The sequence below is a fragment of the Talpa occidentalis genome, unplaced genomic scaffold (assembly GCF_014898055.3).
Source record: "Talpa occidentalis isolate TD23 unplaced genomic scaffold, MPIMG_talOcc4v2.1 talOcc4.8, whole genome shotgun sequence".
Classification (NCBI taxonomy): Eukaryota; Metazoa; Chordata; class Mammalia; order Eulipotyphla; family Talpidae; genus Talpa; species Talpa occidentalis.
In genome coordinates, this window is record NW_023605194.1 from 65,055,495 (window position 1) to 65,077,101 (window position 21,607).

General features: G+C 48.2%; 1 protein-coding gene across 1 annotated transcript in view; it reads right to left on the reverse strand.

The window, feature by feature from the left end:
- The window catches only part of PPIL2 (peptidylprolyl isomerase like 2), a 30,838-nt gene that overhangs the window by 3,373 nt on the left and 5,858 nt on the right, over positions 1–21,607 (reverse strand). The window contains exons 5-15 of the mRNA XM_037497866.2: positions 19,849–19,900; positions 17,253–17,304; positions 15,096–15,187; positions 14,282–14,371; positions 13,425–13,500; positions 12,455–12,615; positions 11,036–11,111; positions 10,367–10,473; positions 9,868–9,957; positions 9,519–9,552; positions 8,812–8,929 (exon numbers count right to left, since the gene is read on the reverse strand). Coding sequence (XP_037353763.1) covers positions 8,812–8,929; positions 9,519–9,552; positions 9,868–9,957; positions 10,367–10,473; positions 11,036–11,111; positions 12,455–12,615; positions 13,425–13,500; positions 14,282–14,371; positions 15,096–15,187; positions 17,253–17,304; positions 19,849–19,900 — 948 coding nt within the window. The remainder of the gene's footprint in view (positions 1–8,811; positions 8,930–9,518; positions 9,553–9,867; positions 9,958–10,366; positions 10,474–11,035; positions 11,112–12,454; positions 12,616–13,424; positions 13,501–14,281; positions 14,372–15,095; positions 15,188–17,252; positions 17,305–19,848; positions 19,901–21,607) is intronic.

Below are 21,607 nucleotides of genomic sequence, written 5' to 3' on the forward strand. Positions count from 1 at the left end.
CACTTTAAAGTCTTCAGTTCACTTAACATAAAATCTGGGTGTGTGCCATCAAAAACAGTAGCCCTCAAACTTCAGGAATCTGAAAGGCTAAAAGCAAAAGGATGAAAGAAGATTCAAGACAAAAAAGAAGAAAATCCTGGGCCTGTCACTGTGCTCGAGGGGCTGAGGCTTCCCCAGAGGAGCAGCGCTGGTGGCTGCCCTGCATGCCGCGGTGCGCCCCAGCAAGACCTGGAAACAGAACACACAGACATGCGGAGAAGAGGCCACGGGCTGTATCAACACCCACTACTCCTCCAGCCAGGGCTGTATTCTTGGGCCACAGGGTCGCACCAGATAAGTCCACCGCACATCAAAACCCTGCATGTGTAGAACCGAACTCTGGCCACCAAGCGGGTGTCTCATTAATTTCTAACATAGGGAATTTAAAAAACCTGTGTTAAACCTGAAGAAAACAGCAATTAGAAAAAAATGAAAGGGAAACCAAATATGTAACAAAGTAAGGGCTAAAAAAACGTTCTTTACAAAAATGAAGCAAACCTTTGGCAGTTGTCAGGGAAAGCACAAAATATTAGAAGTAAACAGAGAACACTCTCATCCAGCAGCAGTTCTACAGGCTACTTAAGCCAAAGAGTTAGAAATAAATAATAAAAGGTGAGGGCCTTCCTTGTGGCACAAGGGGTTAAGACACAACCTATCTGGCTACCCGCAGCCACTGCAGCACAAGTTCGATCCCCAGCCAGGGAGAAACCCACAGGCACAGCAGACCGCTCCTGTCACGCCCATTGCTCCCCTCAGCAGGGTATTTCAGTCAGTCTGCCTGTTCTGCTCCCCACTCTGTCTCTGGTGAATTCTCTCACCCTCCCGCCCCCGCCACCTCTGGCCTGTACCCCAGCTCTTATATGCATAAATAAATCTTTTTAAAAAATAATAGGAGGAGGAGGGCGGAGCAACATGGCGGCGAGGAGACGCTGCGAGTAAGATCTCCCATTAAAAAAAGTGAATAGGGAGGAAAAGCGGCAGGTCCCAGTGAGAACCGGGACACGGAAGATAAACGGGTGACTCCAGCAAACTACCCGAAGAAGAAAGTGGCCATAAAAGAGGACCAGAAGGGAGGGAAGCGCAGACCCCTGCTCCCCTCCCCCGCCCACAGAGGCGGCACTCTCCGACCCGCAGAGAGGAGGGAAACAACAAACCAAAACGGCCCACAAGAACAAACGACGCAGCAAGCGGGACTGTGAGTGGAAAGGAACTATTGCAGCCACCACACCCCGTGAACGGGAGCTGAGGCGAACCCTGCAGGATCCGCCGCGGCGGTGAGCGAACGGCTCCGGGCGCCATTAGAGAAGAACAAAGACCCCGGGAGACGCGCACACAGCCCGGGCTGCCGGTAAGCTGGCGCGGAAAGGGGCGCGCTCGGCGCGCTTGAAAAGCAAGTGCAGACCGGGATCGCGGCTGCCCAGGTCCCCGCGCCTGCGACCTAGGCTTGGGAGACGACCTAGGCTTGCGGGGAGATGCGCGGAGGTCCTCACTGAGGTGAAGGTCCCTCCCTGAGTGAGCAGGAACCAGGCGCCCAGGCAGGGGAGCGGTGCAAAAGGCGCCATTCCCGCGCCACTGAACTGGGCTACAGCCCGCGTCCTGGAACTGAGGGCTTTGGAACTGAGACCAGGGGCACGAAATTAGGGGCGTGGGTTCCCCACGACGGTGGGGCACAAGGCAGACACAGCACCCCAAAGCCGTTGAGGTGTACCCTACCATCCCCGCTCTGCTCCCTGTCCCATGGGGTGGAAAATCAGCTCCCCAACGGCTCTAGGAGAGATCTCTGGCGCCACCTAGCGACTTGAAGCCAGCACAGGCTCCTGAAGGAGCTAGTGGCCAGCTGGGGAGTTAGCCCACACCGGGCCCCTTCCGAACAAGTAGTCTGAGCCCACAGGGAGAGCGAGCACCCACAGCCAGGGCAGACCAGGCGCGCAGAAGAGTGTGCCTGAGACTGGACGCGCAGGGAGTGTGTCCCACATCACCATTTTAGAACAGGGACATTTCTTCAGTAAAGACTACCTGCACAAGGCTTCCTCAGGAGCCAGAGGTGAGCAGGGGAAGTTCGCCCACGCCAGACCCCCTCTGGCCTGCAGTCCAAGCCCAGAGGGGGAACAGGAACCCACCGCTGGGGCAGACCAGGCGCACAGGGGAGTGTGTCCCCACATCGGCATTTTAGGACAGGGACCTTTCTCCAATAAAGACTGCTTGAAACTGACAGATAACTCCTGGAGGAACCAGAGGGGAGCAGAGAAGCCCACCCAAGATGCCGGCCAGTCCCAACAACACAGTGTCCCAACGCATACGGCAAATTAGAAAACAGACAGTAGGGAGGAGAAGAACCACACGCAACCTAGAAACTCTCCAGAGAAAAAGCACACCACAAAAGGAAAACCAGCCCCCAGATTGCAACGACAGTAACTTGGAAGAACTTCTGAGCCTTCCAGAAAGAGAATTTAAAATTGCCGTGATTAAAAACTGACAGAAGTCATAAAGGAAAACAATGATAAGGGAAAAATAATCAACGATCAAAAGAATGAAATTGAGTCCCTAAAGAGGGAAGTAAAAGAAATGCAGGAGATCAAAGAATTAGTGGAAGAACTAAAGAATTCTGGGAAAAGCAATGAAAGCAGAATTGATGAAATGGAAGAACGAATAAGTGCTCTTGAAGACACAGAAATAAAAAGAACCAAAACAGAAAAGGAAAGAGAAGTACGAAGGAAAAAGAATGAAGAAAGACTTCGGGAACTATCTGACTCCATGAGGAAAGGAAATATAAGAGTTATAGGAATACCAGAAGGAGAGGAGAGAGAAGTAGGAACAGAGAAAATATTCAAAGAGATAATTGAAGAGAACTTCCCAAATGTGAAGAAGGAGCTGAAAATTGATATACAAGAAGCAAGAAGAACACCAAACTTCCACGACGAAAGAAAAAATACAGCAAGACACATAATAGTAAAGCTCCCTAGAATCCAGGACAAGGAAAAAATAATGAAGCTGGCAAGAGGGAAGAAACAGATAACATTCAAAGGAAAGCCAATCAGGCTGACATCAGACTTCTCCGAAGAAACACTACGGGCAAGGAGAGAGTGGAGGGACATAGTCAACAGACTCCAAGAAAACAGATGCCAACCAAGAATACTCTATCCCGCAAAGCTCTCCTTCCTCTTTGAAGAAAGAATAGGACCTTCCCAGACAACAGAAACTCCGGAATTTCATTGCAACTAAACCCCCACTCCAAAAAATACTACAAGGAGTCCTAAAGCCAGAACCTCAGAGGGACGAATAAAATGAAAGAAGGACAAAAAAAAAAAGTTATTAAAAGAATAAATAATATAAAATCAAAGGAAGACAAACACAATGGCAAATACAGATGTTAACATATCAATATTAACTCTAAATGTAAATGGACTAAACTCTTCAATAAAAAGACACAGAGTTGCAGCCTGGATTAAGAACAAAAACCCAACCTTTTGCTGTCTCCAGGAAACACATTAGCTACAAAAGATAAAAATAGGCTCAAAGTTAAAGGATGGAAACAATCCTACAACAAAATGACCAAAAAAGAAAGCAGGAACAGCTATACTTATATCAGATAAAACAGATTTCAAACTCAAAAAGATAAAAAGAGACCCCAATGGTCACTACATTATGATCAAGGGGACAATACTTCAAGAAGAAATAACACTCATTAACATATACTCACCAAACGAAGGAGCACCAAAATATATCAGACAACTGTTGTCCTCTCTGAAAACAGACATCAGAGAAAACACATACGTAGTGGGAGACTTCAACACACGACTATCAACAATGGATAGATCAACAAGACAAAAAATAAGTAAAGAAACCAAAGCTCTAAATAAGGACCTAGAGCAATTGGGCTTAACAGACATCTATAGAACACTAAACCAAAAAAAACGAGTACACATTTTTCTCAAGCGCACACAGATCATTCTCCAGGATCGATCACATACTGGGGCACAAGACAAACATCAACAGATACACCAAGATTGAAATCATATCAACCATCTTTTTGACCATGAAGGCATCAAACTAGAAATAACCATAAAAAGAAGGCAAGGAACTTTCCTACCTCATGGAGATTAAAAACCACACTACTGGAAGACCACTGGACTAATGAGGAGATCAAAGAAGAAATTAAAAAATTTTTGAATTGAACGACAAGGAGGACACCAATATCCTAATGTATGGGATGCAGCAAAAGCAGTAATAAGAGGAAAATATATAGCAATAGAAGCTCACATCAAGAAACAAGAAAGAACTCAAAGAAACAACCTAATCTCGAAGCTCAAAGATCTAGAAAAAGAACAACAAAAAAACCCCAAAACCAGTAGAAGAAAAGAAATAATAAAAACCAAGCAGAAATAAATGAAATTGAAACTAAAAAACACATCCAAAAGATCAAATGAAACCAAAAGCTGGTTCTTTGAAAAAATCAATAAAATAGACAAACCCTAGCCAGGCTCACAAAGGAAAAAAGGGAGAAAGCACAAATAAACAGGATCATAATGAAAGAGGAGAAATCACAACGGACACAGCAGAATCAAAAGAAATAATCAATAACTACTATGAACAGTTATATGGAAACAAGTTTAACAATCTAGAGGAGATGGACAAATTCCTACAACTCTACAATCACCCAAAGCTAGATAAAGAAGAAATAGAACACCTAAACAGACCAATTACAATTAGCGAAATTGAAATGGTAATCAAAAACCTCCCCAAAAACAAAAGCCCGGACCTGATGGATTTACAAATGAATTCTACCAAACATTCAGAGACGAATTAGTGCCTATCCTTCACAAACTCTTCCAAAAAATTGAGAAGGAAGGGACGATACCAAACACGTTCTATGAAGCCAACATTACACTAATACCAAACCAACAAGGACAACACAAAAAGGAAAACTACAGGCCAATCTCCCTAATGAACACTGATGTAAAAATCCTCAATAAAATTTTAGCCATCAGAATCCAACAATGTATCCATAAGATAATTCACCACGACCAAGTAGGATTCATTCCAGGGGCACAAGGATAGTTTAACATCAGAAAATCAATCAACGTTATCCAACACATCAACAAAAAGAAATATAAAAACCATATGATAATATCAATAGATGCTGAGAAAGCTTTCGACAAAGTGCAACACCCATTCATGATAAAAGCCCTTGAAATTCTTGGGATACAAGGAACATACCTCAACATCATAAAGGCCATCTATGACAAGCCAACAGCCAGTATCATTCTCAATGGTGAAAAGCTGAAAGCAATTCCATTAAGATCTGGAACAAGACAAGGATGTCCACTCTCACCACTGCTTTTCAATATAATACTGGAAGTCCTAGCCAGGGCAATAAGACAAGAGAAAGACATCCAAGGAATCCAAATAGGAAAAGAAGAAGTCAAACTATCACTATTTGCAGACGATATGATATTATACATAGAGAACCCCAAAAACTCCACAGAAAAGCTAATTCAACTCATCAATCAGTTCAGTAAAGTGGCAGGATACAAAATCAACACGCAGGGCCTCCCCGGTGGCGCAGCGGTTGAGCGCTGGGTTGCGAAGCTGCCTGCGGCCTCTGCGGCGCCGTTCGATCCCCGCTGCTTCCCGGCCACCGGAGGAGGATCCCACATGGTGCGCCAGACCTCTCCTGCCCCCGCTGCCCCTCAGCAGTGTACTTCAGTCCCTCTGCCTGCTCTGCTCCCCACTCTGGCTCTGGTGAATTCTCTCACCCTCCCGCGCTTCTGACTGTACCCAGCGCATGTATAAACAAAACAAACAAACAAATATAATAAATAAAAATAAAAAAAACATGCCTCTATAAAAAAAAAAAAAGTTTTAAAAAAAAAACAAAAAAAAAAAAAAAAAAAAATCAACACGCAAAAGTCAGTAGCCTTCCTATACACAAACAATAAATCTGAAGAAGAAGAAATCAAAAAAACCATCCCTTTTGTTATTGAAACAAAAAAAATCAAATATTTGGGAATAAATCTAACAAAAGAGGTAAAGGACCTATACAAAGAAAACTATAAAACACTGTTAAAAGAAATAGAAGAAGACACAAAGAAATGGAGAGACATCCCCTGCTCGTGGATTGGAAGAATAAACATTATTAAAATGGCCATTCTTCCAAAAGCAATATACAGATTCAATGCTATTCCAATCAAAATTTCAATGTCATTCTTCAAAGAAATAGAACAATTATTGATGAAATTCATATGGAATCACAAAAAACACCGAATAGCCAAAGCTCTCCTGAAAAAAAAAAGAAGGGAATGGAGGCATTACACTCCCAGACTTCAAACTATACTACAAAGCCATAATCATCAAAACTGCATGGTATTGGAACAAGAACAGACATACAGACCAATGGAATCGAATAGAAAATCCAGAAATAAACCCACAGATTTATGGTCAACTAATCTTTGACAAAGGAGCAAAGACTATGCATTGGAGCAAAGAAAGTTTGTTCAATAAATGGTGCTGGGAAAACTGGGTCGCTACATGCAAAAGAATGAAGCTTGACCACTACCTCACACCATACACAAAAATCAACTCAAAATGGATTAAAGAACTAGACATAAGACCTGAAACCATAAAATATATAGAAGGAAATATAGGCGAAACACTACGTGATTTGCACATCAAAGACATCTTTACAGACACATCACCCAAAGCAGTGATAGTGAAGGCAAAGATAAACAGCTGGGACTACATCAAATTAAAGAGCTTCTGCACAGCAAAAGAGACAATAACAAAAACAAAGAGAAACCCCACCAACTGGGAGAACATTTTTGCACCCAACACTAATGATAAAGGACTGATCACAAAAATCTGCAAAGAGCTGATGAGACTCAACAACAACAAAGAAAATAACCCAGTCAAAAAATGGGCAGAAGAGCTAAAAAGAAACTTCTCTGAAGAGGAAATGCAAATGGCCAACAGGCATATGAAAAAATGTTCAACATCACTTGCCATCAGGGAAATGCAAATCAAAACTACCATGAGATACTATCTTACACCAGTGAGAATGGCACATATTAAAAAAACTAGCAACAACAAATGCTGGCGAGGGTGTGGAGAAAAAGGAACTCTTCTGCACTCTTGGTGGGAGTGCAAACTGGTCCAACCACTGTGGAGAGCTGTGTGGAGATTTCTGGACCTACTAAACATAGAGCTTCCATATGATCCAGCAATTCCACTCCTAGGTATTTACCCAAAGGACACAGAAACATCAATTCCAAAGAGCACCTGCACCCCTATGTTTATAGCAGCACTCTTTACAATAGCTAAGCTTTGGAAACAACCCAAATGCCCAAAAATAGATGACTGGATCAAGAAGATGTGGTACATATATACCATGGAATATTACTCAGCATTCAAAAAAGATAAACACATGCAATTTGCAGCAACATGGATGGCGCTGGAAGGGATCATGCTCAGCGAAATAAGCCAAAAAGAAAAAGAAAAATACCGGATGGTCTCACTCATAGCAGGAATCTAGAAAACTTAAATAAGGGACCAGGAAAATGAATAACTATAAGAAAGTGAAAATCAAAATCAACAAAAAACTATGAACCAGAGACACTTTTTGGGGGGCGGGGGCGGGAGGGGAGGGATTGGGGTCAGAATGGGGGGGCTGCAATTGTATGGGGAATATAACAATAAAATTTATTATTATAAAAAAAAAAATAAAAAATAAATTTCAAAAAAAAAAAAAATAATAATAAAAGGTGAAACCGTCCCCGAAAAAACAAAACACACAACCCCCATACCCAGTCTTCCTGGAGTGAGAAACACCACCCAGGCAGCCCCTGAGCAGAAAGACAGTAACCAGGGTGCACCAGTAGCTAGCAAAGTGGGGCAGGGGGATGCAGCCTCAACATGATGGCTTCAGTGGTAAAGAGTGAGATGTGAAATCAAGTAGACAGAAAAAGACACCAGGAAGCAGCAAAAGTAAGTACCTACACCACCTAGGGAAAAGGAATAGATGTGATCAGAAGAGATGGAGGAGGAGACACCATGGAAACAAGTCTAGAAATCTAGAGATGGGCGAGCTGAATCATCCAGTTGGCTCATGAAGTGACGCCCTGACTAAACAAGCATCTGACTCCACAGTAACGTAACCCACCCCAAGACTGACTGTGCAAGCTGTACCCCACTGGGCTGACCAACCTGTCCGGGGCAGCCAGGCTAGGCTCCCAATTGAACACAGCCAACACGGAGCAGCAAGGATGCGCTTTACTCCCCAAGACACAATAGCGACAGAAACACTGGCCAACCCAGTGGTCTCTTCCACACATTTCAGGAGGGAAAAAAGGAGCATGTGACTGTAGTAGCAGACACTAAAAGAGAAGCATCTCTTCCAAAAAACTAAACCAACTACAAATCTGATCAGATGGCTACACAGCATGTCACTTAGCAGGACGCCCACCTCCTCGCCCTCACAGGCCTCACAGTGAGGTGACTGCTGCTCACACAGCAAGAGCAGGCACCCCCTCATGCCAGTACACATGAACAGCTAGAAAATTCTAGGCTCTTTAAAAGCTGTTTTAATTAGGAGAATCTGATAAAAGTTATAATTTTTCTCTACCTGGAATTGCAGGGGGGGGAATCCATTTATAATACTATCACAAATCATAAAATCCTTAAGGAGCAGCTGTACCCAGGAAGGCAGGGAACTCATGTGAAGAAAACTATAAAATCACACTAAAATCACTCCCTACTAGCAGGGTGCCCGGGACTCACAACTGAGACTTGTTGCTGTTGGGCCCCGAGTTGGCCATGCTGAGGATGCCCCGGCCTGTGTGCGAGAGGTTGGGCCGAAATTCATCTCTAAAGGGCTTCCCCCAGTACGAGGCCCCACCTGAAAGAGAAAGAGCGTGGCCGGCAAGAGGCCGACCGGGTCCCAGTCAAGCGTGGCCAGCAGGCGGCAGCTCAGCTCCAGAAATCTGTTCAGGGTCCCCGGGGCAGGCACTCAAGGGCGTGTGTTTGGGCAGGAGGCAGCCTGAGACCCTCACCACCAACCTCCCTCTGGACTCTATCCAGCCCCAGGCCCCTGGGGTAAAGGGTCGAGACCACAGCTCACTATCATCCACCCCACATGGGATCGAGCGCGCCTTGGCCCAAGCAGCTGACAGGGTGTGGCAGCATGAGAAGCCACAGCTGGGACTCCAGAGCCAGGCCCAGTGCTATGTGCTGCTGACTCCCTCAAGCCTCCCTGGTCAGCGGCAGAGGCAGATACGCCCAGAGGTCCCTAGAGGACGTAATGTGCCCCCCGGCTATTATTTAAGCCTCAGAACCACAGAAGGACACACCTAAGGTCACACTGCCCATACGTGAGTAGGTGGCTGGTCTATCAGGTCCATGTCCAGAGCTCTTGGCAGCCCAACGCACCCACTTGGGTCTTATGGACCATTCAAAGCTAACTAAGGAGCCCCAGCACCAGTACCTACCTGTGCCTGTGCCAGTGGGGTCACCCCCTTGGATCTGCAAGAACAAAAGCCAGTAAACAAACTATGCTCCTTGGTTCTGCCCAGCCCTCGCCACTCACTGCCCACCCACCGCCCCAGCTCCCCACCCGAAAGTGGGCTACACGTCAGGGTCTGAGCTCTGGGCTCAGGACACCTCTATGCACAAGCCCAGTACTGGCCAGGCTGGGGACTCAAGGGATCGACCCGAAGGGTCCCTGCCCATCTGCAGGAGCTCAAAGGTACGACACTATTCACCTGGTCCTGGCCAGGTGCTACACAGCTCCCCGTGTCCCAGGCACATCTGCAGCCAGCAGCAACTCCCGTCCCTCACCACAAAATTCCTGATGGATCTGTGGAAGATGGTGCCATCATAATATTGCTTCTTGCAAAGCTTGATGAAATTTTCGCAGGTCTTTGGTGTCTGTAAAATTGCCCAGGTACTTCTGTGACACATGTGGCCAATGGGAGGGTCCCCACCACATCAACCACCCAGGGCCCTCGCTGGGCAGAAGCACATGGTCAGCAGCCTAGTCAGAGGGCAAGGACCCATGAAGCCAAGTGACAGGACACACACTGTGACTGCAGCAGTTTCCCAGAGCCAAGGGAGAAAGTGGGCCAGGGGACAGTGCAGCTCAAGCCCTTCTGTGTGAGGTGCGCAGGCCTGCTCAGGACGCGGCCAAGGAAAGATGGCATGTGGCTAACAGGGTCCCTGCTAGGGGTGAAAGGGCTCACACCTTTCTCTTGGGGAGGGGCTGGGGTGTTCTACAAGCACGCACTAATGAGGCTTGGTTAAGACTGTGCCAGTGCCCCCGGGCATAGCACACACCCACCATGTCGCAGTGCAGCTCCAGGTTGAGGTCTCCCCAGTTGGTGTGCAGCCGCACATAGCCCTTCTTCTTTACAAACTGGTAGCGCAGTACATCCTCGTCAATGGCAGCTGCAAGCAGAGGCCCAAGCTTTGTGCCTGCCCTCAACCTAGGGAGTCCCACCCCACACCAGGCACTAAGCCTCAGATGCCACCCCAGCTCTGAGGAGGACCAACGAGTCAGAGCCTGAGGTTTGCCCTGGGCATGCACAGGCTTGTGGGGTCCGGACAGGGCAAGTCTACAGGCAGAGGGGGCAAGCCAGGGCTCAACAGTTAAGTGATGCCTGAAAAATATGGATACAGGGTGAAAGAGACTGTGGGAGAGGGCTGGGGACTAAGGGATGGTTATGGACAGGCCAAGAACATAAAGAGGGGGCCTAAGGACAGTGCCAGGGGCAGCCTACGTGGAGGGCCAAGGTGCCCATGGCAGCCAGTGCAGATACCAGGATGCATCTGTAGATGCAGATGGTAGGGGAGGGCCTCCTGTCCCCAGTCCATCACTCACACCAGCCTCCCCCAATCTGGACAAGCTGTCCAACAGCCCACATAGCCCAAGACTAAAGGAGCAATGCCTAAGGAGGGTAGGGAGGCACCGCACCCTACCACTGCTGACTGGAGCCAAAAAAGTAACTACCTGCTTCATGTGTGGTCTCTGGAACCATGGCAGTGGAGGTGAAGGAGGCACTAACCTTCCCAGTGGAGTAGTGAGCCTGTCAAGAAAACCACAATAGCATACTGTGGTGCCCTGGGCGGTAGGCAGGCTGGAGACACGGAAACCAGCCATCCTCACTGTTCAGGTCCTTCTCAGGATTTCTCTTCCAGGAAGGCCTCCCTGACTACCACCCACAAGCACCAGCAGGAGGGTTGTGGAGGACAGGATGACTTGGCCTGCACTGACCTCTCCCCACAAAGAGCTATGATGACAAGTGTTGGAGAAAGGAAAGCTGGGATGCCTGGGGTCCAGCCTTTGTGGGAGCCAGCAACCCGTGGGCCCCAGCTGTGCCAAAGGTCCAGTCGGCCAAGGTTCTCGTGTTATATGAAACCCCCAGGCAGAGCTGGTCAGCTGGTATGAGGGGCTCTAATACCTTTTTAAAGCTTTCAGGGTTTTATAATAAATAATCTTTTAACCAGGAAAAAAAAATAATGATTTTTTTTTTTTAATTCTAGAAAGATTTAGGAGGGGAGGGAAGGGGTTTCAGAAGAAAATACATCAAAATTGCTAAAAATTGTTATTAGAATAGGGGGACTGTGAACAACACACTCATTATTTTACTTTTCTAAATTTCCATGGATAATTCTTTTTTTTTTTTTTTAGAGATTTATTTATTTATTTATACAAGCACTGGGTACAGTCAGAAGCGCGGGAGGGTGAGAGAATTCACCAGAGCCAGAGCGGGGAGCAGAGCAGGCAGAAGGACCGAAGTACACTGCTGAGGGGAGCAGCGGGCGGCAGGAGAGGTCTGCGCGCCATGTGGGACCCTCCTCCTGTGGCCGGGGAGCAGCCGGGGATTGAACCGGCACTGCAGAGGCTGCGGGCAGCCTCGCAACCCAGTGCTCAACCGCTGCGCCACCAGGGAAGCCCCCTTGGATAATTCTAACAGGAGAACCCCACCCCTACCCCAACCCTCGCCCCCAGCAAGCCAGGCCATGCCTGAACAGAAGCAGGTGGATGTCGGCTTCCTGAGAAAGGCCCTGGATGTCTCTACCTGAGTTTGCGCTAGGTACCTGTGACGAGCTCTGCAGGGCATGACTGTGCCCCAAAGGGTCATCCCTCCCACCACCCACAGGCTGCCATGTCACAGGGTGTGGCTGAAGCTTGAGCCAGAGCACAACACAGACCTTCCATGGCTGGGAGCCACCTCCCTTGATGACTCGTCATCTTCCCAGTCATCCCAGGGCAGTCCTCCAGGGACTCAGTGACTCGCAGGGGTCCAGGTCACCTCCCATCCAAAGGTATCCCAGGACACCCATAAGCCCCTTCCCTGGGATGACTCAGAGAAGCTGAGCTGGTGGAGTGGTCAAGCTGTCAGCTGGTGGCCCTCCTTTTACTCACTGCATTCAATTTGTCCACCTTCTTCTTCTCTGGGACCTTCATGGTGGCTGCCAGGATCTCATCCCCTTTGAACTCCTTGTAGAGCTCCTGCAGCGTTTCTCGGGTCTCCGCATTTGTGTTTTTCAAATAGTAAGATGGATCCTGTTTGGCCTTTTCTTCATCTATAAACAGCACAGGAGCCCTGAGCAACCAAGCCCCAGCAATGTCTTCACAGAAGGCCAGAGCAGACAATAATGGAAGCCCCATGCTGGCCCCACGTAACCCATAAGGCAGTGGCACCTTCATTAATGTAGTCTGGACACAGCTCTGTCGCTACAAACCCAGACGGGACTTTGTGGAGGAAGAGAGACAGAAAACACCCTGCAGGGTAGCAAGTCCACCTGCCAGTGGTTTCCACTGTAGTCCACTTGGGTCTGTCTAGGGCCTCAGCCCCGGCCTCACAGTGTTTATTAGCAGCCCGCACCACAGGACCTCGATGGCAAAAGCCAGCTAGCTGAGGGTGCCCGCACAGGACCTGCCCATTTGTCAGAGTGGCCCTGTGGCCTGAGCTAACTGCCTTGCCCTACAGTGGGGGCAGAGAAAATTCCTAAGGATCAAGGAGAGAGACCTAGCGCACAAAGGACAACCCCTATCCCCCGGCACCTGGGAGAAGTGGCTCAAGGGGCAAGCCCTGGAGCAGAGTCTTGAGGTGAGCAGCCAGGCTTCCACCACTGGAAGGAGGCGGTGGGTACCAAGGCACCATGGCCCTGCGGCATCAACCACATGTTCTGCCGCCTGTGCACATGTGTGGTCCGAGGTGGTCCTACCACCCTCAGTGCAGGAGAAGCTGAATGCCGGCAAAGGACATTCATGTCCGGGCTGAGTGAGACTCCTGGACCCCCAGCCCCAGAGAGGCAAGACCTTTGCCAAGGAGCTCCAATTTACTTCACCCAAACCTACATACCCAGAGACCAGCCTGGGTTGTACATACCTGGATCTGTTATTTTCACATTATTCTTAACATGAAAGAAATTGGAGACATTGAATTTGTCCAAATTGGTGGGATCCTGTGGAAAAAAAGAACATAACAGCAAATTGGAACCAGCACACAGCCAGGCCTATGTGGCTGTCCCAGGCAGCAAAGGCTGGGTGGTGGCATGACAGATCTGAAACCAAGAAGGGAGAGGCTGCTGGCAACCTGGGGGCCCAGTCATGGGATGGGGGTATATGTGTGCCAGGATTTAGGATGGGAACAGAGTGGTATAAATGGTTCCTTGCTTACCACACTGAGGATCCTTCACCCTGGCACACAGCTAAGAACATCCCTTGCTGAGATGGGAGGTTTGCTGAGGGGTCATGGGCAGACTTGGGGCCTCCTCCTCATGACCTCCCACCCTGGGAGTACCCTGCCCAGTTCTCCCTGCAGGAGCCTGCTGGACATAGATCCCACAGTGCCATGGGTGCTGGGGAAGGTGAGTCCCCACTTGTAAGGGAAATCATGCTGACCTTTGATAAGTGGGACAAACCACAGAAAGGAGAGGGCTCATGCTAGTCACTCTGACTTTCTAGGTCTCAAACTTCTCAGACACCTACAGGGGTGCCCTGCGTTGATGTTGGGGTACAGAGCATGCCCCAAGCCCGAAAAGGATCACTCAGAAGTCGAGACAGCTTCAAGGGTAGAGAGGAGGGGCCCTGACACAGCAGATGTGAGAGCCAGACTGAGGAAATAGTGTGATGCCCAAGGTGACCACCGAGCCTGGGTGGAGGTGTGGGTTGGCAGGAGGGAGCTGTGCCCAGGTTCTCAGTATAGGCCCTCCCTGGGAACAGCAATCGGGAAAGGACACTCACCTGGAGAGTGAGGATGTCCTGCCTGGAGAAGGGCTCGTCTGTCAGTAGGTCACGTAAGTTCTTGGCCTTAATATTTAGCTGCTCCACTGCCTAAGCCAGGAAGAAGACTGATATTACGATGCCCGGTTCCCACCCTGGCCTGGACGATGGTGCCATTGCAATAGTGAAGAAATGGACAGGGACAACCGTTGACCCACCACAGGCTCACAGCAGTGGCCTGGACACTGAAGGGCAGAGTCTGTTGAGCTGGACAAGGGCTCAGCCCTCACCAAGTCCTCACTAGGATGCTCTTGTGCAATACATTTACAGAGAAGCCAACAGGCTCAACAAAGCTGCCCACCTCTACAGAGCGACACCACCACCTGCCCCCAGTCAGCAAACGCCTCCTGCAGAAGTGACCTTCAGAGCCTAATAGCAGCACTGGCCACCCATGCCCTGCAGCGGCACACCCAGAGGAGGCGGACTGGCATGGGAACCAGGACCTCCTCTTTCCCACACCTGCCCACCAGCTGGCATCCACTCCTCCTGGTGGACTCCATGCTTCCCTTGCAGACAGGGTCTGTCCTCAAAGAACAGTTTCCCTGCCTGGCGTCTGGTCAGTAAGTGAGCCCTTGAGTCCAAGGACCTACCCAGAGCCAGAACTGCTTGGGCTTCAGGTGTGAGGCTGTGGGCAGGTCCCCCTCTTTTCTTGACTGTGTCGCTGGCTCTAACCATAGGCCCCACAAGGACAGGCTGTGTCTGCTTTGTCTGGTGTGCACCAGCGCCTGGCCTGGGTTCCTGGAGTCCACACCCCACACAGCTCCTGAGAACATACCTCGTAGGCGTAGACATTGCCGGTAGTCCTCACAGCCACAATGTGGGTGTTGTTGTTGAACACCGTGTACAGCACTGGGCAGTGGTACTTCCCTAAACACAAGGAGAACACAGAGAAGAGTTGTGGCAGAGCCCGACGTCAGCCCGCCCAGAGTAGGAACCCAGAGCATCAGCCAGCGGCTCAAGCCTTGCCCCCTACTCACCCCCACCAACTAGGAAACTATTTGAGACCAACTCGTGCATGGCAGATTCACTCCCTGAGCACCTGCCATCAACCACCACCCGGCATCCTCTACCTGTACTCAGGAACTCAGTCCTTCCCACAGCAGTCACAGTAGCTCTCTCAGTTCAGCCTTCAGACCTGCCACATCCCCTAATGCCCTCACTTGGATCATCACAACAAACTCCTGCAGCCCTCCCTGCCCTGGGTGCAACCTTGCCACACTCTGTGCTGTAGCTAGGGGACCAGTTCAAATATCACAAGAAGTAAACTGCAAAAAAGGAGGAAGGGGGAGAAACACACACAGATGAAGAGATATGCAGATGTGTGTGTTCTTTAAAAAAAACCCTGATATGTAAACTACAGAAAAATAATTATAAAAGCATTCTGGAAACTTGACTACTGGCTGTATGTTTGTATTTGATGGGATTTAAGGAATTTTTGTTGAGTTTATAAGTATGATAATGGTACAGCAATTATTATGATCCTTATCTTTCAGGGATATGAGGTGAAGTACTTAAATATGAAATGATAAAATGTCTGGGATTTGCTTCAAAATCATCTAAGAGGATGCAGAGTGCAAGTGCAGATAAAATCAGATGAGCTGTGAGTGGATGGGCACGGAAATTGGGCAATGGGTATGGGGCAGGAGGTCACTGTATAGATTCTCTAACTCTCACGTGCCTGAAATCTTCTAGTAAAAGCAAAAATGGCAATTGGTAGGTCAAAGCTGTTCAAAGAAAAGGCACTAGTCAGGTCAGATTCTGTCTCTCTTTTCTCACTCAAATCTTAAGAGTCTTCTAGTGGCCACCCAGGCCCTGCAGGATTCTATTCTGCCCTCTGACTGCAGCCCATCTCCACTCTTCCAGCACAGCATTCCTGGCTATGCCCTGGCAGGCTTGCAGGGTTGTGCACTGGCTGTTCCCTCTGCACAGAATGCCCCTCTCCAAACCGCTACACAGCCGCCTCCTTCCTTCCATCAGATTTCCACTCAAACTGTGTCAGTGAATCCTGCGATGATCCTCTCCCTGCTTTACTTCTGGGTCTGGCAGAAACAGCATCTGACACACTATGGAGAGCTGTTTCCCAGTTTCCTCCTCCATCAAAATGTACATTCCTTTCATTATGGGAGAGACATGGCTTGTTTTGCTCTCTGCACATGGCAGCCACTCAGTAAATATCTGCTGAAGAGACTGTCACAGCATTCTGCCACCACAGCAGAGCTCCTTGAGCCTCAGGAACATGGAGAAATATGCTCTGGTCCACTCACTCCCTGTGACCCCTACTGTGGGCCACCCTGGCCTCAGATCTCCCCAAAATGCACAAGTTCACTGAGCATAGAGACCAACCTCAACCATAGCATCTGCACAGACCAAAGGAATTGAGAGCAAGGTCAGTGCCCAGGAAGGAGAAGGGGAGATTGCCTTGGTTCAGGCATCTGGTCATTTAGAACAATGAAGGGTTTGTATAGGGGCACAAAGCAGGACCCTAGAGGTAGGCTGAGACTTTATAACTAGAGGGGAGGATAAATCCAGTGCAAGAGTTGCCGTCAAAACTATCCAGACCCTCCTTCCCCCAAGTCCAGCCACCCACCCAGGGCCTCATTGAGCAGCTTCTGCCTCCAGTGGTGAGACCAGAGTCATAGTTAAGGAGGCCCAATTATGCCCAAAAGGAGACCAGTACTCCACCTGGCCCAACCACCTTTGTGGGAGGTGCGCAAAACCTGAGGTTACATACAACCTCCCTCCCTCCCCCAGCTTTAACCTACCTGGACCTTAAAGAATTTCTTCTTTAAGAAGAAATTATGTTACATTTTTTAGAAAGTGAAAATAAGTGTCCAGCCTGATCAGAAAGGAATGACTGATTCAATATAGAAAATGGTAGAAGGGAGGGAGTCTGGATCCCATCCTAGAGCCAGTTTTAAAAGGGATTACTCACCTTCGCTGTTCTTTGCAAAGTTCAGCTTGATCAGGGACCTCCCATCCAGTTTCTGGAAAAATTAAAATTAATAACAGGTAAGTGACTGATGTGAAGAAATGCTGGGCTATGAAGGTGGGTGAAATAGGTATACTAAGAGTAGTATCTGGCCATCCAAATTTATCCACTGCTGACAAGAGACCTGACCTGGGGGCCCAGGACACAGCAACTACCCTGGATAAGAGGGTAAGTAAGCAAAGTGGCCCCACTCACCACAGGGGCTACCTCCAGGCTGGAAGCGAAGGCTGAGTGTGAAGGTTTGGTTTATAGTTCTATGTCTAGATATTCTTACAAAAAATAATGATTACTTCTAAAACTTAAAAATAAATATATCTCTCCAGCTGGTTGGTGGTTACAAAGGTGTTCACCTTCTTGTTCTGTTATATAACTATTTAAGACAAAAGATTTAAAAGGAGTAAACAGTCCTAAAGGGAAAAGAGTAAACACACCCTAAGAGCAGTTGTGATGGGATCCTCTATTTTCCCAAGTTTCTGTAATGTGTCTGCTGTGCACCTGTCCTAAGGGAAACTTTGTTTACAATAAAACAAAGACCAGACAGCCACAGGAAAGAATCACCCTACCGGGAGGCCTCAATTGTAAAAGTAAAGGGAGGCTATGGAGGCACCCTGGGAGGGAGAGGCAAAGCAGAATAATTACTTTGGCTGCCTGTCATGAATAGCTGCTGGCCATCTGGTGAAGGGTGTGGAGGGGGCCTGGCCCCCCAACCCAGAGGAGACACTGGGTGGACATCCGGGGGCTGAACTGGGCATAAGCCAAGCTCCGGCCCTGCTGAAGTAGTCGGTACACATGCACAGCTCCGTGAAGCCCCTGCCTGCTGATGAGCACCACATCTGCTCCTCCACAGCTGGCTTCATTCCTTTGTCATTCAATGATCCTATACACACTTGCACAGGAGAGCCTCAGACTCCAGGATAGTCTACCAGGTCCTTGCCTAAGGACATCCCCCCCATCAGACAGCCCTTCTTTTGGCTCAGACACCCATGTACATGAAAACTGAGACAGCGCACACACAACCTGCTCCTCCTGAGGCCCCAAGAAGTAACACAGGCCCAAGCTGGCCCCTGCTCCAGAGGTTCACTGCGACTAACACCACAGGAACCCTCTTCAGATATTCAGCAGAAGGGGGCTCTGCTACCACCACATCTGGCCAAGCTAGCTAGCCCTCACTCAGCAAGGCCCTCCTGAGACCAGGCTAGGGAGAGGAACTATACTCAATATGGATGTGTGGGGCTTGTCAGGGGTGTTCCCTGCAGAAACTCACCCCAATAGGACACTTGGAACAAATAAAATGGCTAAGCCTCAATGAGATATGCCCAAATAAGGAGTCAAGCTAAGTGCCATATTGGACCTGGTGGGTGCCAAGCACAGAGCATTTATGTTTTGGAGCCCTGAAAGAGCACCTGCACAGCAAAACACCCTAAGTAACAAAAAGCATCCCTGATGCAACCAAATGACAATGCCCACCAAGAAAGAGAGCGAGGTCATGAGGATAGGTGTGGACAAGAAAACATAAGAGAAGCCTGAAACCCAGCACTGACAAAGGATAGCACAGACCCTCAGCCACAGAGGAGCCTGGTCTTGACACCAGCTGGTCCCTCCACTGGGACACATGTGATCTGATCCTGAGTACGACAAAGTATCACAAAACAAGCCAATCACAGGCAGATAGTGCAGACCCTGAAGAAAGGAACTGAAAGCCCACAGTGGTTCCCAGTAGCAGATCCTAAAGAAAAACATTATCAGTCACACTTTTAAAAGACAAAGACAGAAGGACGCAACAGACAGCTGGAGGGTACTCCCCTTGTTGACAGCAAGCACCCCAACCAAACCACATTAAAGAGAAAAGCCCACTGAACTCCTGAGTTCAAACACTGCCCCCAGTACACCCTGGAGGAATCATCCAGTCAACCTGTCCTCCAAGGTTCACAGAAGCCCCCACCTGCCTGCTTGCCCTCCCCGTTCCACATTCAGCCCAAATGCCTGCCTCTGCTATATGCAGCCACCATCATCCTGCCAAAATCCTACTAGCCTGGAATCCAAACACAGGCAGGATCACCTGGTTCTGCTGCCTGTCCCTGGCTGAGAAGAGCTAACTGACCCAGCTCCCCTGGATGGGCTGCACTAGGAGGTAACTACTGACTTGACATCTCAGCAAGCCTAATGGTCTACCCTCACAGAATGGCAGGGCTTCTTAGCACAGACCACTAGGCACATGGTAAGGGTTCCAGGAAGTTATGCACTGACATGATTGTTAATCCCAGATTCTCTGACACACTGAGAGGCACAAAGGCAAGGCACAGAGGGGTTATTCACTGTGTGATCACATCCATGTGTATACACATCTATACACACACATCGGGAACATTTCCAGAAAGGAATGGGAGTGGAGAAAGGTGTGGAGGGGAGGACAGTTTTTCTCACTGTGCCCCATAGGTGGTTCTCTACCAGGTATGTGTGCAGGAAAACCAGAGAGAAAAGGATAAGCCAGTGGTCAGCACACACAGGCCATCACTTGCACTCTTGCACAGCCACCTACCTCTCCATTGCTGGGGTTAGTCCCATACTTCTTAAGCCAGGGGACGATATTCCTGAAGGAAGAGACAGAGGTATCAGTGAAGGGTTTGGGCAGCATGGGAACAAGGGCACAGTACAAGCTTCCAGGCAAAAAAGCTTCCATCCCAGGAACGGTTTTACTCCAAGCAAGAAAAGGAGTAACTTGCCTGGTCAGAGGAAGCAGGGAATATTTCTGGATACACAGGTTTCAAAGTATGGTCAATCATGGTTCTTCCTACAGTTACATATAAACAACACAAACTACAGTTTATGTATAAACAATATGTAAATGTTGGTATGTCCACACAATGAGACACTAGGGCACCATGAAAAAATTAAAGAGTTTTTTAGAATTCTGAATAAGATGGGATAAAAAGCTTTGTGATCATGTGATTTATAATAAGAAATATGTATCTGGCCTTCATCCTATTTTTGGCAAGAGCTCCTAAAAGCCTTGGAATCTCCTAATTGATGAGATCAACAAAGGTGTCTCTCATTGTGATGTTCGAGGTAACTTCTGGAAAGCGCCTAAAGATGGGGACAGTTGCTAAGAGAACCAACCTGGATTAGAGGGTTAAAATTTCAGTCTCATCCCCCGCAACCTATGGAGAAGGGAGGGCCTGGAGGTTGAATCAATCATCTGTGGCTATTGACTTTATATCACACCTGTGTAATGAACCCTCCATAAAAATCCAAAAGGAGGGGGTTCCAAGTTTCCAGATTAGCAAGACCGTGAACGCGCTGGAGTGGCACACCTGAAGCACCATGCTCTTTCTCCACACCATGCCCTATGCATCTCTTCTGTGAACATATCACAAATGTTCTGGGAACCCCCACTCCTGCTCTAGCAGGCAAGAGAGCAAAGCCATCTGCACAGATTTGAAGTCAGAACAGGCTGCAGCCTGTTCCGTGAAGCAGCTCTGCAAAAATCTGCTGCCTGCAGGTAAAGCAGCCCCCACTAATGACCAAGGAGCTAGATAAAGATTTAAACAATGGGTACCCAACCTACTCCTCTCCACAGTGCATTTTTTAGAAATCCAAGACATGATTAAATCCCAGGTTTTGCTCTCCTCTGTGCATAGATAGCATCAACATATCTTTAAGTGAAAATAAGAACAGAAGCTTCCCCCACCCCACCTGACACCCCATCAAGAATAATTACATCTTTTATATCAGTGACTCATTGTTCCAATCTATGTAAACTAAACTCAAACTTATGATTGTTAGAAAAAGCTCTCCCAGAGTAAAATCTGTTGGATGAGTTCTTGGATTCAAATCCTCACTCTGATTATCTAATAAACTTTAACTATCATTGAGACTTTTATTCCAGTTAATACTTCTGGATATTAAACTGGTGATCTAAAAAGTAAAATGTTTTAGTTCTGCAGCCTGTTCTAACAAATTAATCAAAACTAAGGAGGAGGTGGTGGGAACCTCTGATTTACAGTCAGTCAGTCAGACACACAGTAAAGTCTGCCTGGGTCTGCCAACAGGCATCTGAAGAGAAGGGGTGAGGAACAGTACTGCCCTGTGTGATGGCACCCCTAACCTATGGAAAGTATGTTCAAGCAGCGTTTTTACTACTATCTAATATGCTATCTCTAGGTACAGTATTAGAACCAAGTTTAACTGCAGGCCACCCCACTGGTGTTGCTTATTGTATGTGTGCAGAACCCATTTTTTTTTTTTTTTTTTTTGTGGGACCCTCGCCAGTGGCCGGGGATCGAACTGGTGCTGCAGAG